General features: G+C 35.2%; 2 protein-coding genes across 3 annotated transcripts; both read left to right on the forward strand.

Annotated features, from left to right (window-relative positions):
• Nucleotides 1-330: 330 nt before the first annotated feature.
• Nucleotides 331-3,412, forward strand: LOC125216169 (uncharacterized). Its single transcript, XM_048117810.2, has 3 exons — nucleotides 331-483; nucleotides 555-674; nucleotides 2,708-3,412. Exons 1-3 carry the CDS (start codon nucleotides 331-333, stop codon nucleotides 3,155-3,157), a joined length of 723 nt encoding a protein of 240 aa, XP_047973767.2. The 3' UTR covers nucleotides 3,158-3,412.
• Nucleotides 3,413-7,880: 4,468 nt separating this feature from the next.
• LOC125213737 (Trimeric LpxA-like enzyme) lies at nucleotides 7,881-20,895 on the forward strand. 2 transcript variants are annotated; one of them, XM_048114445.2, is made up of 15 exons: nucleotides 7,881-8,101; nucleotides 8,433-8,663; nucleotides 9,049-9,363; nucleotides 10,474-10,581; nucleotides 12,611-12,800; nucleotides 13,752-14,014; nucleotides 15,129-15,258; nucleotides 15,533-15,612; nucleotides 16,736-16,972; nucleotides 17,050-17,126; nucleotides 17,553-17,644; nucleotides 19,331-19,413; nucleotides 19,947-20,018; nucleotides 20,382-20,507; nucleotides 20,647-20,895. In XM_048114445.2, exons 1-15 carry the CDS (start codon nucleotides 7,961-7,963, stop codon nucleotides 20,677-20,679), a joined length of 2,178 nt encoding a protein of 725 aa, XP_047970402.2. In that variant the 5' UTR covers nucleotides 7,881-7,960; the 3' UTR covers nucleotides 20,680-20,895. The 2 variants fall into 2 exon arrangements, with proteins under 2 accessions (XP_047970402.2, XP_047970403.2); XM_048114446.2 differs by having other exon boundaries at nucleotides 15,536-15,612.
• Nucleotides 20,896-23,061: the final 2,166 nt, after the last annotated feature.

A 23,061-nucleotide genomic window follows, 5' to 3' on the forward strand; every position in this document is an offset into this window, starting at 1 on the left:
TGCAAGGAATACATTAATCGGGAGATTACATGACTAATATAACCATAAATTACTTTACTCCAATTATGCTAGAGCACATATTAATCTAAGGCACGTAATCTCTAAAACTACTCTTCAACATAGCTTACCAGTTAAATAATTCAAATCTCAAGAATGAATTATGCTCATCAAATAAGTTGGACTAGACCAATTCTAATATTTAAAGAAAGACTTGGGCTCTACTAATTTGATTTAAAAAGGATCCATTCCATGTAGTAGAGAGTAAATAAAAGAGGCCCAAACTTAATTAATTCAAGGTCCAATCTTTTAGCCCAACAAGAAAAATAAAACATGAAACCCTACTTCACTTTATACTCCCTCTGCGCCTCTCCCCTCCCCCAACGTCTCTCTCTCTCAACTCTCTCTCGCTACTGCCTGAAAACGGCGGCCACCACCGGTTGCGCCGGCGCTGCTCCGGCCACCGCTGTTGCCATTGCTCGGAAGGTAAGTTTATCTCATTTTTGAATTTTGTAAAACAAGCTTCTAAATTTTAAATCTTTGCTTACAATTTCCAGAAATTAAGAGGAATTGAAAACTCATTAAAAAGGACCAAGGAGTGCCGCCCCTTTGCCGGATTTCGCCACCACCGCCGGGCTGCCGCCGCGGGTCTGCCGGAGAGCAGAATTCCAGCCAAGGTATGTTTTTTTCACTTCCTTAGTTAAATTCCTATTTGGGTGGCTTCATATATTTGTGATTTAAGAAGCTACGATTTTTCCTATTTATGCATAAAAGTTGAGATTTTGAAGAAGTACTAAGCATGCTTGTATTTTGAGTTTTGGGATAGAGATATGTACTAAATAATGGCATGCTTTAAAGAAAGAATTTTGGTAGGGAACTTACTTAGATAATGAGAAAACTTGGTGAGTGAACAAAATGCAACTTTCCTCTACTTGCTAGCTAAGCTCTTGAAACACCTTCCTCTAAGCTTGAATGTGTGGAAACATGGAATTTTGTGGGTGGAAAAGATACATTTATGCAATGAAGCTGATGAGAGATTGTGATGGGAAAAAGGTTGAGAGGGATGTTCTATTTATAGTGAATTTCTTACCGTGTGATCTTGAATGTGGCTACAAGAAACATAAAGCTCTTCTCCTCAAATTCATCATACTCATCATGATGTTGGAGACTTTATTCCTCTGATTCTAATCAACTTACTATGCTAATTAACTCACTGTTGGAGCATGCATGGGGAAGGGTCTATTCTTGCAAGATTTTGAAAGATGGTAACGCGTGTGTGCTTCGGTGTCACCATCAATAGAATGATGTCAAAGTTGTTCTTTCATGGACTGTTTACTCTTTGACTAAATAAGGAAGTAGAGTGTAGAAGTGCTTTGTCTTCTAGTATGACAAACTTATTTTCCTTTGACTACAGGACATGGTTTGAAGAGAAATAGTGGGCATTCAAGAAGAAGGAATGACTATTCGAGAAGTTCCTATTGTAGAGTACTAATACTAGAGAGTTGATAATTATATTCACATGTATTGCTATTGTATTACTCATGTTAAAGAGCATATCTCATATATGTACATGGACACTTAATATTCTTCTACTATACTTGCTCTTGCATAAATCATTCCTCGACTTGTATTTATCATTCTAGCAAGCTTCCTTTCTCACATCTTAGTAATTAATTGTTCTTAACATAGGTAAAAATGCAAAGCAAGAAAATGTAGTAGTTTAAAGTACTACTCTACTTTATGGTATCATTCACTTTCTATATGAAACTATTATTAACATTAAAATAAATATGGGATGTTACAACCAGTGTCGTTTATTTCTTAAGGTAAGGAAACATGTGAACTGGTGCTGCAACATTTCATTATAGGTAGTCAAAGTCTACCTAGGCTGTGAAATTTTATATCCGACTGTGTCACATCATGTGAACGTCGTTCGCGACCAGTTTACTATGCAGAAGAATTAAACTTGTTTGTTTCTTATACACTTAAATTTTGAGAAACATCTTACAAATGTATAAGCAAACACCAGTGCAATAAAATTACTTATTTTTCGTCTTGGGTTAAAAGTGGATTGTAGATTTATTGTATACATTTATATCTATCCATGGAACATGCTCGAAACCTGCTTTTCAGTATACCAATCATGATATAAAATTCCTTGATTAGTGATTAGCTGCGGGAGAGTGTAAAATTAACACGATCCCTCAAAGTATTTGAAAAGTAATTATGAAATACGAGTCATGTGGAAATCAACCTTAACCAAATTACAAGTAATTTTTCCTCTTTATTGTGTTAATCTCAAGTCTTACCTTCTTGAACTGTTTGGTCTTTTTTTTTTATTCAAAATTCAAAATCAAACAAATTTATTGCTTTTTAGTAGTTTTAAATCGCTTTAACAATAAATCTCCTCTGTGATTCAATACCTTTTGTACTATATTCCACGTCTGTATACCTACAGAAGCAATATTTTTAGAGATTTATTGCTTGTATTTTGAATCTAAATTACGCCATGAAAATCACAACAAACCATATTTCATATTTTCATCTTCATTCCATCACCTAAGCTATGATCGATGCAAGCGAAACTGTAGACTTCAAGATTCAACTTGATTGGTTCTTTCTAGTTATTTATTCTTATTTAGTACACCCCTCGTTCCATAGTAGTAGTGATACGATCATGGAATCCATGCATCAAAGCTTATACTTGCAGCTAGCTTCAATCAGAATTCTGCCCATCGAGATGACATCCAAAAGCTCCGAAACTACTACCAATATCTTCGTCTTCAAGAGAGCTTCGTGTGAGTATCTTACACTCCCCAATCAGAGCCCGGAGGAGGGAGTTATGGTTGTTTTACTGAAGCCGCGCAGTGCAGAATGCGCCACCCGGGGGGGTGACTTTAAGCCGGGCGGGTGGATGCCCGAAGGCATAGTTGAGGCAGAAAGTTCCACCCGGCCGGGTGGCTTTTGGCCACCAAATTCCACCCGGGCGGGTGGCCACCCGGAAGGCACAATTGAGGCAGCGACGTCCACCCGGGCGGGTGGTACTTGGACGGCTAAGCTACCCGGGCGGGTGGCCCACGCAGAGACTAGACTTTTTGGGCCTTTTTCTTGGAATTTGGCCTCCAACTATATATATGACTTTATCTCATTTTCTTCTTAGATTGTGATTGAATTAAGATATCTCCTTTGTGAGTTTTTCCTCTTTGAGGAATGTATCCAATTCCTTTTTTGAAGGTTGTTTGTTTCCATCATTGATTGATTCAAGTAAAGGTATGCATAAATTGGGTGTATCCATTGAGTAGTGGAGCCAAGGGGTGATAGAGCTATTGAAAGTTGCCTAGGGTTGTTTCCATTCTTTTGGTCAAGGTCCTATGGTCATAACTCTTTTATCTCATCATTATACACATGCTTTCCATTCCTAATATTCCATTGATTCTTGTTTAGATTCAATTTTTGTGGTTGGATCTCTATTTATATCTTTGAACAATAAATTAAAAATCAATCTCACAAAAATATCTAGATCAAGCATCATAAATGGGTAATTCAATGGGAAATGGAACATAAATTACATGGATCCTTATCAAGTAGGAGTCATTTTTTCCATTTTGGTACGTTATATAGTAGTGGAGTCATTTCTCCTTTTAGTAAAAGTCAACACATTTCTTCTCACTTACTTTACTCATTCTTATTTGATTCTCTCTTCTTCTCTATACCTTTTTCATTTTCTACTTTATTCTATCATCGTCTCTCTACATCTTACTTCATTCTTCCTTAGTTAAATCACTTAACATATTTTTTCGTAAATCGCGTGCCGAAAAGAAACGACCTCACTATCACAGAATGGAGGGAGTGGTACTTTTCTTTTTATAATTGCTACATCGTGTATAAGTAGCTAAATAATACTCCCTCCATTGCAAGTAGGTGAACCATATTCCTTTTTAGTACGTCCCAACTTAAGTATGACGTTTTCTTTTTTTGGCAATTTGACTTACATTTTTCTCCTACTTTATCATCTTATTTCTCTTATTTTATTTTATTTTTCTTACTTTAATCTCCCCTTCTCTTTTTTACTTTATTTTCCATTTGCATTTAATTGAGTATGATATGTGAGTTGAATTATTGTGTACATTGCGCCTCTTTGGTATCGTAGTATGACCACAAATCCACTGCCGCTGGATGAGCAATTAGTGAGTATATTCACGTACGTTTCAAGCTTATAGGTAACAAGAGTTTTATAGTAGCATGCTTAGCCAAGAAAATAAATAATTATTCTATGGTCGGAATATATTGCATCATTGATAACATCAAAGTATTCCATCCATTTTTTTTCCAAAGATGGGAACTAGTCGGAGGGAGGTTTGAGCGAGAAATTTAGGAATATAGGTCTCAATTTGCTGATATTTTGAGATTTGAGATTAATTCGCCGACTTTTCAGAATACGAAATCGAGACATACAAATTTTTTACAATAAGGGTTTTTTAGTTTTTTTAAAAATCTTTGTTCTCTTCTTTTTTGTTATTCCCTTCCAACATTTATCAATTGACAAAATTACCCACTTATAACCAATTTCTGAAAATTTTATTGCAATTTCTACAGCCCCTACATTTTTTAAATTCCACTCATCTTCACTCTCTCCATATATTTTGTTTTGTAAGCATACAAATCTCTCCATATACTTCCTTCGTCCGCCATTAGGGCGTGTTCACCTTGTTTGATAGAGGAAGATGAGAATTAAAACATGATAGATTTATGGCTGAGGGGCCCACATGATTAATATCTATAACTAATGTTCAGTATACAAGATATATGTCATGTTTAGATTTATGAAAAAATTAATGATTATTATGAGTGGATCAAAAAGCCCACACTGCATTTGTTCAGTTGGATCTCGTCAAAGCAGGTCTGAGATCGAGAAGGAAGAAGAGTACGAGCTCAACTCAATAGAAAACGGGAGCTCAACCAACCGCTCGATGAGGGATGGTCAACGCGGCATTCCTCGACGATTTCTTGATGGTCATTTTCGCCGGGTTTGTGATTGCCAACGTTCTCATATTCGCCAGAGTTTCTGTGGTTGAGAGAAGATGGTTGCTGTTGCATCAGATTCTCCATTTCTTCCCACCATCTACTATCCATATGCCTCTTTCCTTCAACCCAATTTTTTTTCACCTTCCAAGAAAATAAATTAAATTAAATTAAAACAACAATCAACATTCAACACTTTTCTCTCTATCAATTTGTTGAACTAACAAGCAAAATAGTTCTTGAATACACCAACATCTACCACTGTGGACCTACTGCAACTTCTGGTGAAGACGATTGATGGCTTTTTGCTATTTTTGCCCTAATTAAAAATCTCAGTGCAAATGAAAAGAGGGGCGAAATCAAAATTGCCTGGTCAAAAATATAATCTTTACTCCATTTCTGGGTTTGTGGGCCCAGCCAAGCTTCAAAAACCACCTCTTCAGCAAGATTTTTTTTCCGGCTATTTCGAAGATAAACAGTGAGGGCCCAACCCATTTCTAGGGCCTTTAACAATTGAGTGAATGAAACTGAACAATGGATTTAGCTCAGATATGAACCCTTTTCTTGGCATATCTAATAAACTGAACAGGCCCTTAGGATTCTCATTTCTTGGCGGCACGGGTTTTAAGAAATGTTAAGAAAAGTGGGTTGAATAAAGTTAGTGTAATAGGAGTTCCACTTGTATTTATTAGTTTTACATGAAATGCGAGTGGAATGACTTAGTGAAAAGTGAGACCCTATTACCATTTAGGGTAAAAGTGAATTGGGACTTCTATTCGCAGACGACTAAAATGAAAAGATGGGACTACTATTCGCGGACGAAAGGAGTACATATAAAAAAACTAAAATTCAAAATTAAAATTCATTTAAAGATATCATAAGTATATAAATTAAGTATCGTTTTAATTATTAATGTTTAACTATTGTTTGTTATACTTGATAACATATTTAATTTGATATTACGCATTAGGCATAATATCTATAAATATATAAAAGGGGAGTTTTGGAGGTGTTTATGGAATAACCATTAGAGATTTAGGGGTGTTTATTGAATTTCCATGTTTTATTTGAGTAGTAAAAGTGAACTAAACGGTGGTTGACTTGCAACTTTAGTGGCTCAATCTTTTACATTGTTCTACTACGTTTCTACTTAGTTAATTGTACATTATAAGTTAAATGCACATATATATGAATAAAATATAAATAATTTAATTTAATTTAATTTTCGGCTCTAATAAATAATACCATTGGGTGAATAGATGCTTAAATAAATGCATCAAGATTTTTTTTGTTTACTGTTCACGTAGCCCTATTGTAAAGCACTTTATTGATATGAGTATATAAACAGATTTACAGCCAAAATTCAGGTAAAAAAAAACCTCTACTATCAGTAAGGATTAACAAGTAGGGCGACCCAGTGTAAGATATCGAATACAGATCTAAAATCCCCAAAATAGAATAAGTGATCAATAAAGTAAAACTGAACTGAGACAAAGGGAGAATTTTATTGATATTTGGATCATTTGTTGGTCATGATAAGTATATTTTAAAGTTAAGGGTTTTAGGATTTAGATTTCAAGGTTTGAGTTTTTAGTGTATATGGTCACTATATTGCAATGAAATGAAACTCGACTAGGAAGTGTCTCACCAGTGCAAATCTTAAATTATAACTTCTGATAAACAATATCTTAAATCTCATTAGGAAAAGTGATAATTATACATTCTTTAGTTTTTTTTGCTTTGTGTCATGTAAATTTGCTTTATTTTTCAGTCTCACTGTCAGAGTCATTTTTCCATTTTACAAAAATAATGTACAATATTATTTTCCACGTATTTATATTTTAGCTGAATCTCAGCATGATCACATTAAAATGTCAACACATATTTGTGTTGACATTTTAATAAACTGTGTTGATATTTAAATACCAATGTCAACATAATGTATTAAAATATCAACTTAAGTTTACGTTGATATTTTCATATCATCGTGTTGACATTTTAATACATTGCATTGATGAGTTAGCAAATTAGCAATTTAAGAAAAGTTAGCAACGAATCACACCCCTGTGGTCGTATTTATTAAAAATGTGGAAATATACCTTGATTTTTTTTCAAACTTGCTATATCCATATATATTTTTTTCTATATTCATGTACAGTTTTCAATATTATAAATTTTTTTTATCTCAAATTTGTGACACAAATTATATAAACTCATCATTTGTATATCACAGCTTTGTTTTAATAAAATTCACTACATTAATCAAATGTATTATTTATATTTATTATTAAATATATTATAATTTTAGACCTCATATCATTTTATTGTTTCAAAAAATATTTCATATTTGAAGAGAATAAAGTGGACCGTGCATAGTAATTTGTTATTAATGTTATCATGTAATTTTTAATCTTAAATCAATGTTTAAAAATACCTTAGTCCGTGCATAGCACGGGTGTGATACTAGTTAGTTTAAAATTAAAGATTTTTTTTTTATCAATTCTTAGACTAAAATACACTAATTCTTAATATTGAAAATTAAAAGCTACCAAATTATGTAATTTACTAAAGCATAACTAATCAATATTAGTACTTAATAGGCATAACTAATTAGTATTTATATTTGTTAACTTAGAAAAAACGTGTGTAGTACTTTTAACTAATCAATAAATGTGTATAATATTAATATGGGCCAAACCACTAATTAGTTATTACTACTAATCAAATATTAATAGAAATCAAATTAGGTTATTTTCATATCTTCTTCAGTTGTTCTTTTGTTTTGCAGTACTGTTGCTAAAAAGGCAGCGCAAAAAAAAATTAAAAATAAATAAATAATAATAATAATAGTACTACAAGCGAAACAATTGTGGTTTTCTCCTGCGATACACAACAGCTGCATAAATTTGGTCCTTCTACTGCGCTGCTTCGTGACTGCGCAATGGTGGCGAAGAAAGGGAGCAGGGGAGGAACGGTAGGCGATGATGCAGGTGAGGAACTGTCACGCGATCCTCTGCAGGCCATCCTCTTGGCCGATAGCTTCGCCACTCTCTTCCGCCCTATCACTCTCGAACGCCCTAAGGTAATCCCCCTTTTCTATCGATAGCCTCTTCTGCACTTTGATTATTGATTTTCCGCGATTCGTACCTGAGCATACCTCAATTGAAAAGTTACCGTGCATAGGGTTTGAGATGGAAGACATTGTTCGGTTTGAATTCGTGTTGCCACCTCTAGGGTCTTCGTTTCAGTGACTTTTGAGGATAGAGAGATGAATCTGTTTTACTAGCTCGTAATGCGAAATATTGTTTGTAAGCACTAGGAGTTAATGTGTTTTTGCAGTTGTGTTGGGGTAGGATAATACTTGAGTCGCCTTTGCTTCTGTCTTTTGTTGATTTTTTTATGTATGTTCTAAGGTACTGCTACCACTGGTGAATGCGCCTATGATTGAGTACACCTTGGCGTGGCTTGAGTCGGCTGGAGTTGAGGAGGTTTTTGTGTTTTGCTGTGCTCATTCCAAGCAAGTGATTGAATATTTGGAAAAGTCCAACTGGCTCAATCAGCCAAACTTTTCGGTTTCTACAATAGAGTCTTACAATGCCATGAGTGCTGGAGATGCTCTACGGTTGATATATGAGAAGAATGTGGTATGTTGTGCCTACTACTTGTAAACTTTAGTGATTGCTTCATATTGGCTCTATTAATAGCTTGTGAATGGACAGAAATGTACTTTCATTTATGATGCAAATTATAATTCTTACAACTTGTCCTTTATAATTTTACTTGGTTTGGAATCTGTCTAAAATGGAGTTATTTGAAATGATTTTCTGAAGATTAAGTCTCACTTCCTTCTCTAAGAAAAAGGGTGCCCCCAGGTAAAAAATTTAGTTTAGTCTAACTCTAACATGGATCACTTTTATATCGATGCATGGGCCTTATTTAAATAGGAAAAGGTTGCTTCACGTTTTTACAGTGTATTTCTGTCTTTAAGTTTGAAATAATCTAGTTTATTATGTTTGGTTCTCTTTGAAGGTACATGGAGATTTTGTTCTTGTAACTGGGGATACTGTGAGCAACATGCCACTAACCCAGGCGCTTAAAGAACACAAAGAGAGAAAGAAAAGAGATAGCAATGCAGTAATGACTATGGTAATCAAACAGTCAAAGCCGTCTCCAATAACACATCAATCTCGTCTTGGAACAGAGGAGCTGTTTATGGCAATTGACCCTGAAACGAAAGAGCTCTTATATTATGAGGATAAGTCTGATACTTCAAAAGGGACTCTCACTCTGGACAGGACTATGTTGCTCGATCGTTCTTCTATATCTCTTCACAATGATAAGCAGGTTCATATCTTTCTTTAAACAACTGTTTGTTTCCACTTTAAACCTTATTTACTGCAGAACCTAAAAATAACTAAAAGAAAGGTATGAAAGGATGTTTATCCTATGTATTAGAATAAATGACTAGTAAATAAACAATAAGCTCCGTCTTTGAGATAATTACACGGTTACACCTATCTCTAGTTCTCTGCTGTTTTCAATTTCCTGCACATCCTTACTGATGCTTATAATAATCACACCTATCTCCATGACTAGTCAATCACCGACGCTTATAATTATTATATTGGAGCACATTCGGACATGGCCGCTCAGAAAGTTTGTCAACTGACCGGAGACATAGTTATGCTATTTCTCTTGGATTTCGTCTTTGTTTGCCTCACCTGCAATGTAGGATATATAGATACTCCTAAGCACAATATCACTGGATTTCCGTGTTTACAAATTGCAAGTTATTTCATTTTAACTCTCTTCTTATGGTAATATCAGTGCTACCCATCTAAGTCTAATTGGTGAGAGTTTCTAATTGAATATTAAGTGAAACACGTGGAAAATTGGTGCAATAAAGAAAGTTTATAGGTATTTCCTTTCCAGGGATGAGAGCTCCAATATGTTGAACCTAGCATTGATTGGGATTCAGTGCCAATTATGGGGAATCTGTGAAAACATTCACTAAATTAGGTAATGAGTGATCAAAGAAGAGGTCAACTAAAGAGAAAAGGATAGGCTAAGGCTACATTCTACGTTTTCTACTGAAATATGTTATATAGAATTTATTTTGGCGATTCCAAATGAATTAAGGAATTAAAAGATAACTTAAGTTTAAAACATCAAGTAATGAACAATATCAATCTATAATGGGATTAAATCGAAATTATCAAATTAAATGAAAGGATTGTAGTGACATGCATGCTATATTGCTATGAACTTTTGAATACTATTATATATTATAAATTGCATGAAAGCCTGAAAGGTTTCTGCTAGCTAGAACACTGGGACTTAATGTTTGCTTAGTTGTGTTTTCTGTCAAACTCTTAACTAAAACCCTTTCAAGATGTTTGAGAAGAACTATGTAGATATTCGAGTCTAACTGTTGTCAATTAATTTTCTTTGCAGGATTGCTATATTGACATATGTTCTCCAGAGGTTCTGAGTCTTTTCACTGACAATTTTGACTACCAGCATTTACGCCGTCATTTTGTCAAGGGGTTACTTGTTGATGATGTAAGTATTAATTAATACATGAAGAACACACTTTTGTTCTTGCGGTGGAAGTCCTCACTTAATATTTATCCTGACACTCAAAACTCCAGTATGAAGTAAGCTGTAAACTTCCCTGATTAACAAAGGGACATGTGTATGTGTATATGATTTTTTTTTGCATATGCACTATGCACAGATTGTGGCCTTTAATTGTTTGGGCATGTTCTCAACAATACTGATTATTGTATTTTTATGTTTTATCACAAACAAAAATACAAAATGATGTGAAGATGTGATAAAGATCAGCGTGCCAAAGGTGTTATAATCAGACATTGTGCTATTTTAGAATGTGAAGTGGCTTATACTCATTGGTTAGTGTGTTTCTTTTCAACGAGTCTTTTATTCTGTTTCCTACAATATGGTACTCTTAAAAGTAAGGGATTTCTTAATGTTGCTAGCAACAGGAAGGAGTTCATCTCATAGATGGTCAAGATGAAGTAGGAGATAGGTTCTTCTCATGGTTGTTTGTGCTTAATAAGTTTCTCACATGCGATGTGTTGTAAAGTTGTTTCTGATACACCCCGTTTCACCTAACTAGAATGCCAGGATTCAACCTCAGGACCCAGTTCATGTTTTGTTTAGTTATTTTTATTCCGGTCCTTTTCCCATAGCTTATGGAATGGAGTGTTGATGGAATTGGCATATATTGGATTTAGCATTAATGGCTCATTCAATGATATGCTGTCAAATATTAGCAGTTTATAGGCACAAGGGCGGGATTCCCTGAAGTTGTTAGTAAAATAATGCTTTCTTGCACCAAGTTCTGTGACAAGGGCGTGAGTCCCTGAAGTTGTTAGTAAAATAATTCTTTCTTGTAGCCTTATACTGGCATCACTCTTGTAGCCTTTTTTCCCTCTTCTGGTTGGTTATCTGTGGTGTAAGCATCAAGGGTACAACCAACATTTATCTTAAGAAAGTTTAACAAATGAGACTCTCATTGAGTTTCTATAGTCAGTTTTTGTTTTCTTTCTTTGGATTTACTTGATCCATTGATTTTATGTTGTTTTAATTTTCACCTTTGTGTTTAGTGACTTTAGACTGTAAATTATAATTATGTTATTGCACTCTGTATGTTTGCGCAAGTGTGAAGGTGTTTTCTGTTGAGCTTCTAAAGCTTGCTAAATCTAAATACTTGGCACTATTCAGCTACTAAAAGTATGAAAGCAAGATAAACTTCAGAGTCTGATAATGGGTTAAGCTAAGAAACATGTATTTGTTAGGCTTGCATTGCTTAAGTTATTTTGGCAGTTAATTGCCTTGTATCATAGTTTTATAGTTGTCATATTCATATTAGCTATCTTGTCTTGGTTGTTTCATTGGGCTGTTTCAATTATTGTTTCTGTACGTGTTGGCTATCAGCTATCTTATACTTTCTCCGTCCCATATATGTGACACATTTTGTTTGGGCACATATTTTTAGGTAGTGGTGTTTAGTGGTTAAATGAAGAGAGAATAAAGTAAGAGGGAGAAAAAAGTAGAGAGAAAAAGTAGGAGAGAGGATAAAGTAAGAGGGAGATTGAGTGTTGCTTTTTTGCAGTAAAAGAAAATGCCTCACTTAAGGTGGGACGGAGGGAGTAATTTTGGTCACCAGCAGCTCAAATGTGTCTGTGCTGCATAAGTGAAATTCATTTTGGTGCCTGGGGTTGGTCCATGGTAATTTAATACTAGTAGTTTGTTCATTGTTTATGGTTGACGTATTATCATAGTTTTATCATCTTTGTTAATCTATTCGTGTACTAATCTCTTTATATGCACCCTTGACTGATATATTATTAAGTTTTTTTTTCTCTGTGTCTTTATAAACCTTCAAGGCTTCAAGCCAATGTCATGCTGCATCTTGTGGCATAGCCGCATAGTGGCAATTACGTTTTCTTTTTTACCCTTTTGGCATTTCCCAGAGGCTGAACTGAATTGCATTATAGTCAGCTTTATGAAATAATGGTAGAAGGCCTTTAATCTTTGTTCTAATTTTCTTCTCTTTTTTGCTCAGCTTATGGGTTACAAAATTTTCACCCATGAAATTCATTCAAGTTATGCAGCAAGGGTGGAGAACTATAGGAGCTATGATACTATTAGTAAAGATATAATACAGAGGTGGACTTACCCCTTGGTTCCTGACATTCAGTTTCTTCAGAATAGTCTGACAAAACTTGAAAGACGTGGAACTTATCGTGCTTCAGGTAAAATAAAATCCTGAAATTCCCTTCTTATTTCCTGTAGTCGTGTCAATTGTAAAAATTTGACTTTTTCTCCAGAATTATAACCGTCCATTGCAAATAATTATGTTCTAGGTTTAGGTAAATACTCAACTCCTTAATAGGGTCCCATTGGTATGCATTCAGTAAGAATCGGACCTTTTAATTTTCCAATTATGCTTGCTAAATTGGTTTCTTCTTATTCTTTTACCTTCAATTTCAAATTCTGAAGATGCAGTGGTTGAGTGTGGGGCAATAGGTTCTTTCCCTTGAAAACAGTACCACATTAGCAAATTAGCACACACTTATTTTCTGTGTGATCAAATTCCAACTGCGCCACAATTTTATTTATTTGTTATAGTGTTTTATCTGTATTCTGTTGAATAGTTCTCAATGTTGTAAGAATCTGACTCTTGCAGAATTTCACGTCACTGGTGTGCAAATTTGACAGAACCGACTAACCTAGCACTTTTCTCTTGCAAAGGAACTTGTTTGAATAATATAAGAAGATTTTTGCTTCTATGATCATGCATACATGATAAAGTCATTTGACAAAAATCATAAAAAATTGACGAATGTATATAAGTTCTCCAAAACCATGAATTTGTGAGAACATGAGAAGTGCACTGTACCTATAAGTAACTTTCACTGGACTCGTATCATGAAGTCTAAGTGGCATGCTCTTTTGCCAGCTGAACAGTAAGCATTATTTTTTCTAATAATTATAGCATATCTTGCCTTCATGTTATGTACGCAAACACAACACTGGGTTTGAAATAATGGTATTTGGCTATATAGCAATTATTTAAATGTTCATCTTATCTGCTCTTTAGACTTATGGATATAAGTTTGTATGATGGGGTTTGTTGAGAAACTCTTGGCGATCCCTTTCATGATTTCTCTTGACTTTCCGCATGATGAACATTAATTTTACAGATGTAGGTCTCTCACGTTCTGCCAAAATGGGCCCCTTTACTGTTATTGGAAGTCGCACCACTATTGGAAAGCACTCAGAAGTTTCCAATTCTGTCATTGGTGAGGACTGTGTAATTGGATCAAATGTTTCAATTGATGGATGTTACATATGGAATAAGGTGAACATTGAGGATGGCTGTAGATTAAAGCATGCAATAGTGTGTGATGGGGTGACCATGAAGTCTGGAGCGGTCCTTGAAGCTGGTGTTGTATTATCTTTCAAGGTACACTTTGAAGTGCCTAACCTTTTTGGAGCCTCTATTCATTGTTTGTTGCATTGTTTACCTCTGACTTAACTTGCAATCTTGCATAGAAGTTTAAGCTGTGACTATTGGTGACTTAGTGTTAAGAGTCAATGCTGGATAAGTTTCACATACAAAATTTTTGTTTCACGATGACATCTAGTGAGAAGTCCTTAGTTTCTTCGTGTTGAAGTTACTCATTTTAATGGGATCCTAATTGCATCGGATCAGAATCGAGAAGCCTTCTAAAGAAACTCTAAAATGACTTGTGAAGGAATATCTCTGTTGATTGTATTGTAAAGGAATAAGTCTGTTGATTATATCCAAAACCATTAAGAACTCATTTCTGCTTTCCTGTCAAAAGTGGCAAAACACTTTTACTCCACTTCTGAAGAGGGAAAGGTGAATGCATTGCATTATCTGCAACTTTCATTGTTTTGGTGTCGCTTTTATTTGTTTTGATGTGCTGAACCATGTAGTGTATTTAGATTAAATGTGCACTAACCATTGTTTTGGCGGAACTTTTATTTGTTTTGATATGCAGAAGCATCAGAACCATGTGATGTAATTAGATTAAATGTGCTTGAGGGTATTTTAGGTTGCGGCCACAATTCATCTATATGTTTCCTGTCAAACTTATAACCAATTTGTGGGAGGAGTCTTACGAGGGACGAGCATTGTTGAAATTGTGCTTACAGAAACACCTAGCATGAAGAATATGATTGATTCAATCTTAAGATGTACTCCCTCCGTTCCATAAAAACATGCACGCTTTCCTTTTTCGTTCGTTCCAGAAAAACCTGAACGATTCTTTCTTTTCTTTTTTGTACACCTCCTGACCACAAATTGTTATAATAGTACCCTTACTATTACATTTATTTACTATCACTTTACACAACAATACCCCTAAGAGGGACTCTTTCTCCACTCACAATATAAACACTAAAGTGGGATCTTTCTCTACTCATAATACAAACAACACTAGATTTGTTAAAACCCGTCCCCAAATATTTGTTCGTATTTTTATGTGACGGAGAGAGAGCAATATTCTGTGTTTGAGACTAGTCCGATCATCTAACGCACTTGTGCTGTGTAGGTCATAATTGGGCAAAATTTTGTTGTGCCTGCTTACTCTAAGGTTTCTCTACTCCAACAGCCTGTCAGACAAGACAGTGATGAAGAGCTGGAATATGCTGATAATAGTAGTGGGAACATAGAAATCACATGTAACTTCTGGAACCTTTTATAATCTGTCATCATTATTAGTTAAAACCCTACAGATTTTAGAAGCTATTTTACTTGGTTGTTACATAATGTATGATTAGAAATCATTCCTTTTATCAGCAATTATGCATTTTAACCTCTATTATTCATATAAACTGGAGTGTATTTGGCAAGTTTGAGCTGTAAAATAATAGTAAGAAATGCATTTGTGCACATATAGCATCATATTGATAGGCTAGTGCATCTACTTTAACTATGGATATTTTCTATATGCAGCAGTACCTAATACTACTGATGTGTTGAAGGAGGAGTTGAGGACTGAGGTATCTGATTTGCAAATTCAGGCTGCATCTGAGGTCCAAATTTTCTTTGCTGTTAATTTTTCTTCTTTCTACTTTCTAGTTTTAAAGTAGCTAAAGTGGCACGCAACTTATTGCTTTAAGAAAAGCTTGATGGCTCTAAATTCATTTCTTTCCTTTATTCTTGATTTTTTCCCTTAAGGATTTCTGCAATTTTGTCTAAACATATAGAACCATCTAAAACATGTAAAGTAAAAGAGGAAGATTTCTAGGAAATCAATTGGAAATAGAGTTGAATTTAGCATATTGATGTCCTGGATGAATAGACAACGAAAGTATTGTTGCACTGAAGATTCACTTGACCAGTCAATTACTAGAATATCATTTCCCATGAACTTAGAGGTAACTCTCTTGTCATTTTATGATATACTCCCTCCGTCTCAAGATAAGCGAGTCATATTCCTTTTTGGATGTCCCACTGTAATTGAGTCATTTCCCTTGTGCCCAAAAGAAATGTTTCGCTTATCTTGGGATGGAGGGGGGAGTACTACATGACTTTCTGTGGTTTTGAAAGCTTTAGAATTTTTGCGGCTTTCTAGAATTATGTTTTAGCACCACTTTTACTAGGTTTTATGAGAGAACCATTAATACCCAGTCAATACCCTATACAGGTGGTAAACTTAGAAATACAGATTATGATGCTTTCGCAAGCCGGTAATATCTAGGAGCATTATGAGCTGCCAACATACAAATTATGCATCCAAGAACTGCTTAAATCAAATTATATTATGCTGCTTTCGCAAGCCGGTAATATCTAGGAGCATTATGAGCTGCCAACATACAATTTATGCATCCAAGAACTGCTTAAATCAAATTATATTATGCTCTCATCACTCAAACATCCTTGCATATATTGTTGTTAATTTGTTATTAAGAATTGAGTGCTTGCATATGTCAAAGACTGATCTTCATTAAATGTTACAAACTACATGCATTATTTTAACTTGTTTAGAGGGATGCAAAATGTATTTGTTTTCGGAAAATAAATTGTTTGTTAGGGCTGTGTGCTTTAAGATTAAGACTATCCCATGTGATGAAAAATATTTAACTGATTTCATGATGTGCGTCTGTATAGCTAGATTGCTGCATGTAAGCTTTCTAACCAATATTATGCCACCAGGTTGGTGGGGCTGGTTTCATCTGGTCAGTTGGTGAAAAAGGCCTTGAAGAAGAATGGAGGCATTCAGTGGCGCCGATTTCTGCAGATCGACTTCTTGAAATAATCAAATCTGCGACCGATGAACTGGATACATCAAACGAAGAAAGCAACATTCTTCCACCTTCAGGAGAATTGGGACTTGATTCTGGTAATGAATCTGATGATGGTAGAGATGATCATGCTCATTTTGAAAAAGAGGTACCTGCTGACAATGATTCTTGTCATACTTGGATGGTGTTTGAAATTCTAATGTTGTTTCTGTTTGCTAATTGCAGGTTGAAGCAACGTTTCTAAGGGCTATAGATGAAAATGTAGAAGAAGACCATATAATAATAGAAGTTAACTCGCTGAGGTATGATGCAACCTTTCTCTACCTTTTTATTTTGTAACCTTGTAGTCGAAGAAATTTCATTCATGGTTTCATACTCGTAAAATTACCTTTTTTTAATCTAATAAGTTGCATGGATCTGAAAAATAATAGTATTGGAATGTTGACATAGTAAATGTTTAGTCTGCATATCCACCAATTGAATGCTGTTACAGGTAAGTAGTAATTTTTGTTGCTTGATGCGATCCTCTCTTTCCATCGAAGCACTTTAATATTTTCATTACTGGTATTGGATGAATTCATTCTGTGCAAAATCTACATTCATTATGTGGGTCCTGTAATTTGAGTCCTATCTTGCAACAATAGAGATACAAGGTAGAACTTATCTAATTCAGCCATTCTCTGTGGCACCTATAACAAATTTTGTCTTTGCAACTTTTGGTGTCTCAGGCTGTCATACAATATGGCTTCTACTGATTGTGCTGGCGCTTTGTTCTATGCTATAATGAAGTATGCCGTGGACACTCCACATGATTCTGCAGGTCATTTCTCGTTTCAGTGGATGGAATTATATAATCTGTGAAACATGTACTTTGATGGTAAATATTAATTATTCCATTACCAAAATGCTGGTTTACATACATGCATAAAAGTTATTTCACGGGTTCCAATTTAAACCATGGTAACATATGTGATATAGAGTGATCTTAGGATAGGTATTCACAATCACATCTTCAAAACGTTGTCAATGTTAAGGTAGATCTATTATACAGTCAATGCACTAGCTTGAATGCATGTATTCATTGCACATGCTTAATCGTCCCTCTAATAGTTTCTTACCATCAATCCTCATTCATTATACTTTTCAAATAAAGTATGTGACTGGAATTATATGTGCTGGATGCCGAATAGTAAGCATGCATATATCATTGTTTAGTAAGAATATATTCATATGTATTTGATCTGTGTGTTTATGAAACTTTCTTCTTTCCACACAAGTAGTTTTGGTATGTCGTCATTCACTTCACACTGTTTTATGAAAATCAATTGTATTTTTACTGTATTAATTCTACACAGTCATTATAAGGCTATAAATCTTTGAAAGATGGCTTTCAGAACAAATAGTTGAAATATTATGAAAATTCATATGTGAAGATATGCTTGGGCAGGAATCCTATGATGTTGAGTAAAGGTGAAGAGACACAGACACTTACTAGTTACTACTCACAATCCTTGTGAACCATGTTGTTACAGGACTAGCTAATTGAAAATGGCAAAGTTACTAATCTTTAGAATGCTCCCTCACTAAGTTTTTCTGTCCCAAGTCTGTGAAGGTAAACTGGGTGCTTTTGGACCATATAAAAAGGAATAAAACTGGGTTGATCTATTCACGAAATATTTGTAAAACAGTGGCACCTGCGTGCAGATGGAGAATCAAGATTTATCCGAGCCTGCATATGTGCTTTGGGAACTGAATCAAATAAATTCTTGAGAATTAGATAGCTCGTTGCTGGAAAAATATTAGTAGAAGTTTTGTGATCAACCTTAAGTAACTTCATTTGAGCCTTATCCTGTCTCCAGCATCGATGCTGCAGAAACTTCAGGTGGTTGCTGATTTGGCAGCTTTTATGTGAACCAGAAAACAGGACTGGATTCAATTATCCACATTCTTACTTTACGAATGAATGAATTAATTCTAAAGAACTTGTTAGCTCTACCGGGTATAATATTTAGAATTTCTTTAGTCAACCTCAAAAACTTTGCACGACCCATGTCACCGGCATTGTTGGTGTTTATTTGGGATTTGATATTTATTGATCTTGCTGCAGAAACTCGTAAGCATTATTGATTTGGCAGCCTATAGGTGGGCCAGATAATAATAGTTAATAAATTCATGCACAATATGATGGACAGGGTGGATCATTAAAATCTATAGGATAGTTTAAGCAGGGTGAATCATAATAGTTTAAAATCTATAGAGTTTACAAAGAGGTCAAGTGCTAGAAGTTGTCAAGCTTAACTGCTTAATCTATGTTATGATTCACACTAGTGAAATGTAGTTACTCAAATTGGACAATCTTTTGTGCAGATCATTAATCATTTACCCTCGTTACTATTTAAGTATTTATAAATACCCATTGTATGCTGTACTCTTTGGCATTGTGGAACAGAGCTATTCAGTTCATTATTCTATGGTGTGCATGGATAACTCAACTGTTTTTTTGCAGGAGAACTACTTAAAATTACTAATGGTGTGATTGGAAAATGGGAAAAGCTTTTGAAGTACTATCTGCCAAGCTTAGATGAAGAGGTTGGTACATTAAAATCTTTTGACTTCTTACTTATTGTTATAAGCTACTTTATCAGTCTGCTTTTGCCTATTTTGGCCACATGATTTTATGTGGGGACTAAAATTCCACAATTTTGAACTCTAAAACCATATTTGGCAGCCTTAAATCAGACTTTGTTTCCTCATGTTGATTTGCTACTATATCCTGGAAATGCTTCTCTCTGTCTTATTGAGCGATGTATAATTCTTAATCACACAAATGTCTTTGGTCATAACTACTTTAGACAAAATCACCAAGTTCATGTTGAAGTGGATAATTCTATTCTTCAGGTTGTGCACAAATTTTGGTATTTCTCTAGGTGTTAAGTTAAACATAGTGCTTTCATCAGTAGTTTTATCAACAACTTTTTCTCGAGTTGGGGTTAAGGGAGCAGTGGGTATCTTTATCAGCATATTAATATTTTTTGATGATGAGTTCAAGAAAACTTTTTGCGTCCTTTGTATCAAATTCTCTTCAATTAAGAATATCTTTTGATCTATTGCATTCCTTGCAGATTGAGGTGATACTGAAATTTGAAGAAATGTGTTTAGAGTCTACAAAAGAATATGCAAATCTATTTTCCCAGGTAACTCGTTTCTGTTGGATTTTTTTGTACAAATTATAGTTTCACTTCTGAGATTTCAATGCCTTGCCTCTTCTTGTTTCATGCTATAGTCTTGACATGTCACACTTTCTACTCGCAAATAACGATATACTAGTATTGACATGCTATAGTCTTGACATCTCGCACTTTCTACTAGCAAGTAATATGTGGCTAAGAGACAAAATTAGAAATTAACATTACATAAGATTCACACTTAACAGAACAACTCGCAAGTATTAATCTTTCAATAATAAGTTAATGTTTTAGTGGCCGATGTCTTGATCTGAGAATCCTGTACTGAATTCATTGTTTTCATATTTTTGTGTAATCTGGGTCTATCTTTAGATTTTGCATCTTCTCTACGACAAAGACATTTTGCAAGAAGATGGTATACTACGCTGGGAATCGGAAAAGGAACAGGCTGATGAGTCCGATAAGGTTTTCGTGAAGAAGGCAGAGAAATTTTTACAGGTAATAACCATATCCACTATCTAGATAATCATGAATTTTATTAAGAAAAATAAGTATATTTTGCAAAATTTTGAAGACAACCGCTGAAGCTTGCACAAACAAATGTCTACACATTCTAATGCGCACTTATTTGATGCAGTGGCTTAAGGATGCATCGGAAGAAGAAGACTGAGGGTAGGTAGAGTTGGCAACGCATTTTTGCTCGTTGATAGCTTAGGTGCAATGGAAATTGAGCTCGATCTTCTGAAATGAAGATCTGAGAGGTTTTTCGTGTGTTTCCCCTAAGCCTATCAGTTGAAACTATATACTAACAGTTTTTTCTCAAGATTGTCGACTATATTGTTACTTGGTTTTAGGTATAATTGCAAGTATACATATGTTTATTCTATGCTTCATGTAAAGGTTTCATTGTGATATATTTTCACCTTTCGGAATATTTATAACGTTATTCTCTAAATAATTATACAAACCCAAAACCACAAAAAATCAATTAAAGAAGAAAGAAACATATATTTTGGCAGTAAAAAATGAACAAAAGAAAACATTAGAGAAGAAGGGCTGGCTGGCGGAGGGGATACATAAATTTCTAGAATTTTTTTAATAGTAATGCATAATAATAGTAGTAACAATAAAATAAAACAAAATAAAATAGAGTAAATTTGTATCCCACTCTTCGTCTGTGATTGTACATAAATTTTGAAAGTTACCATAAAAGATGGAGTACCTTTTTAGATATTATTTGTGATTTTGTAACTCCCATAAATAGAGTTAGAATAAATTACTAATTTGATAAAAAAAATAAATTATTTTTAAAATATACTCTCTCCGTCTGCGAATAGGAGTCTTGTTTTTCCATTTTAGTCTGCTATGAATAAGATTGCATATTCACTTTTACCATAAATGATAATAGGGTTTCACATTCCACTAACTTATTCCATTGACATTTTATTTAAAACTAATATATACAAGTGAGACTCATATTCTACTAACTTTTTTCCACTCGCTTTTCTTAGCATTTTATAAAATCCGTGCCGCCAAAAAATTAGGCTCCTAATAGCAGACTGGTGTCGGTGTCAGAATTGAAGAGAAGGGGTCAGGCATTCAATGATGAGAAGGGTTTAGACATACTATAACGTCAATATTTAAAAGACCAAAATGCCAAGGACATGAATGACTCGAAATAGTGAAAAAGTAGTATTTTTGATATTATATTATACTCATACGTAGAAGCTTATAATGCCTTTCGTTTTTCTTTAAACATGGTATCTCTGGCGTTCACTTAATATATGTATAGGCCAATTTTGTAGTGCAATTAAATTTTATTTCCTTCTAAAAAAGTTATAGCTAATGTGACAATTTTTTATATTAAAATTCAGAGACAATAAGTTTGAGTCTGAGCACTCCCAATGGAGTTCCCTAAAAACTCCCTTATTTCTCCCTAACTCCTGCCACATCAGCGCCACATCAGCACCAAAATTTATCCCCAGTTTTTAGCCAAGTGCTACATTGGTTTCTCCCTTATTTCTCCCTTATTTCTCCCTAACTCAACATTTCATTTTTACATCATTATTTTTTATATTATTTAATTTTCCCTACAAATGTATTTAATAAATAGACTAATAATGAACAATTCATCGTTGTATTAATCATTGGAAAATATAATACAACGAGAAAAAAAAAACTACAAATAAAAAACGCAAATAAACAAAGATTTAAAAAAAAAAAATCTAAGACGGAGGGGCCGGAGGGGCGTCGGGATCGAGCCCCAGCGTACTCTGCAGGTGTTGGATGCATTTCCAGAGGGCCGCCTTTTCTTCAGGGGTCCCGCCGCCGGTGAAGTACAGCGTGTACATCTGGGTCAGATTGGCGACATTGCTCGAATAAGTGGCTTTTTCTAAGTCGATGACGGATTCCGACGCGACTTCCGACGTTGCGCCCTTCCCCTTCCGCCTCCCCTTCGCCTTCTTCACTCCCTCCGGGCGCTCGTGCGGACCATCCCCACTCAAGTCGATGTGGGCCGCGCTCCCCTCGCTCTCCGAAACGCTAAGTCGCGAGCGCACCGATTTCCCGTGCAGCGCGTCGTGCATTCCCGTCCGGAATTTGGGGAGATCCTTCAGCTTATCGTAGATGTTCCAATACTTGAAGCCCTTCGTCGACAAGTACTGGCTACTATACATCCGGATGGCCTCATCTCGGACCATGTGCTCGTTCTGGCCACTCGTCATGTGAGTCATCAAGTTAGAATAAATACCGTTGAAGTGCCCGCAGTCCCTCATGAGGCGCTCCCAATGCCGACGGATCGCCTCGCTGCCATGGTCCTTCATTGAGGCAGTCTTGTGGCTCCTGTACTTCGCGGCAATCCGCTCCCAGAATATGATCTCAGTCTGGTAGTTGCTGCGCTCCGCGTCCTGTGACGTGTCCGCCCAGCAGTCGGCTATCAGCTCGGACTCTTGCAGAGTGTAAGTAGTCCTTACCCGCTTCGGCCTCTCATCGGAACCCGTATCAGTCGCAGCCGACGACGCCGGCGCCTTCCCCCTCCCGCTCCTAGAAGGCG

This window comes from Salvia hispanica, chromosome 3 (assembly GCF_029641045.1).
Source record: "Salvia hispanica isolate PSC_SH4W2 chromosome 3, Shi_PSC_v1, whole genome shotgun sequence".
Lineage (NCBI taxonomy): Eukaryota > Viridiplantae > Streptophyta > Magnoliopsida > Lamiales > Lamiaceae > Salvia > Salvia hispanica.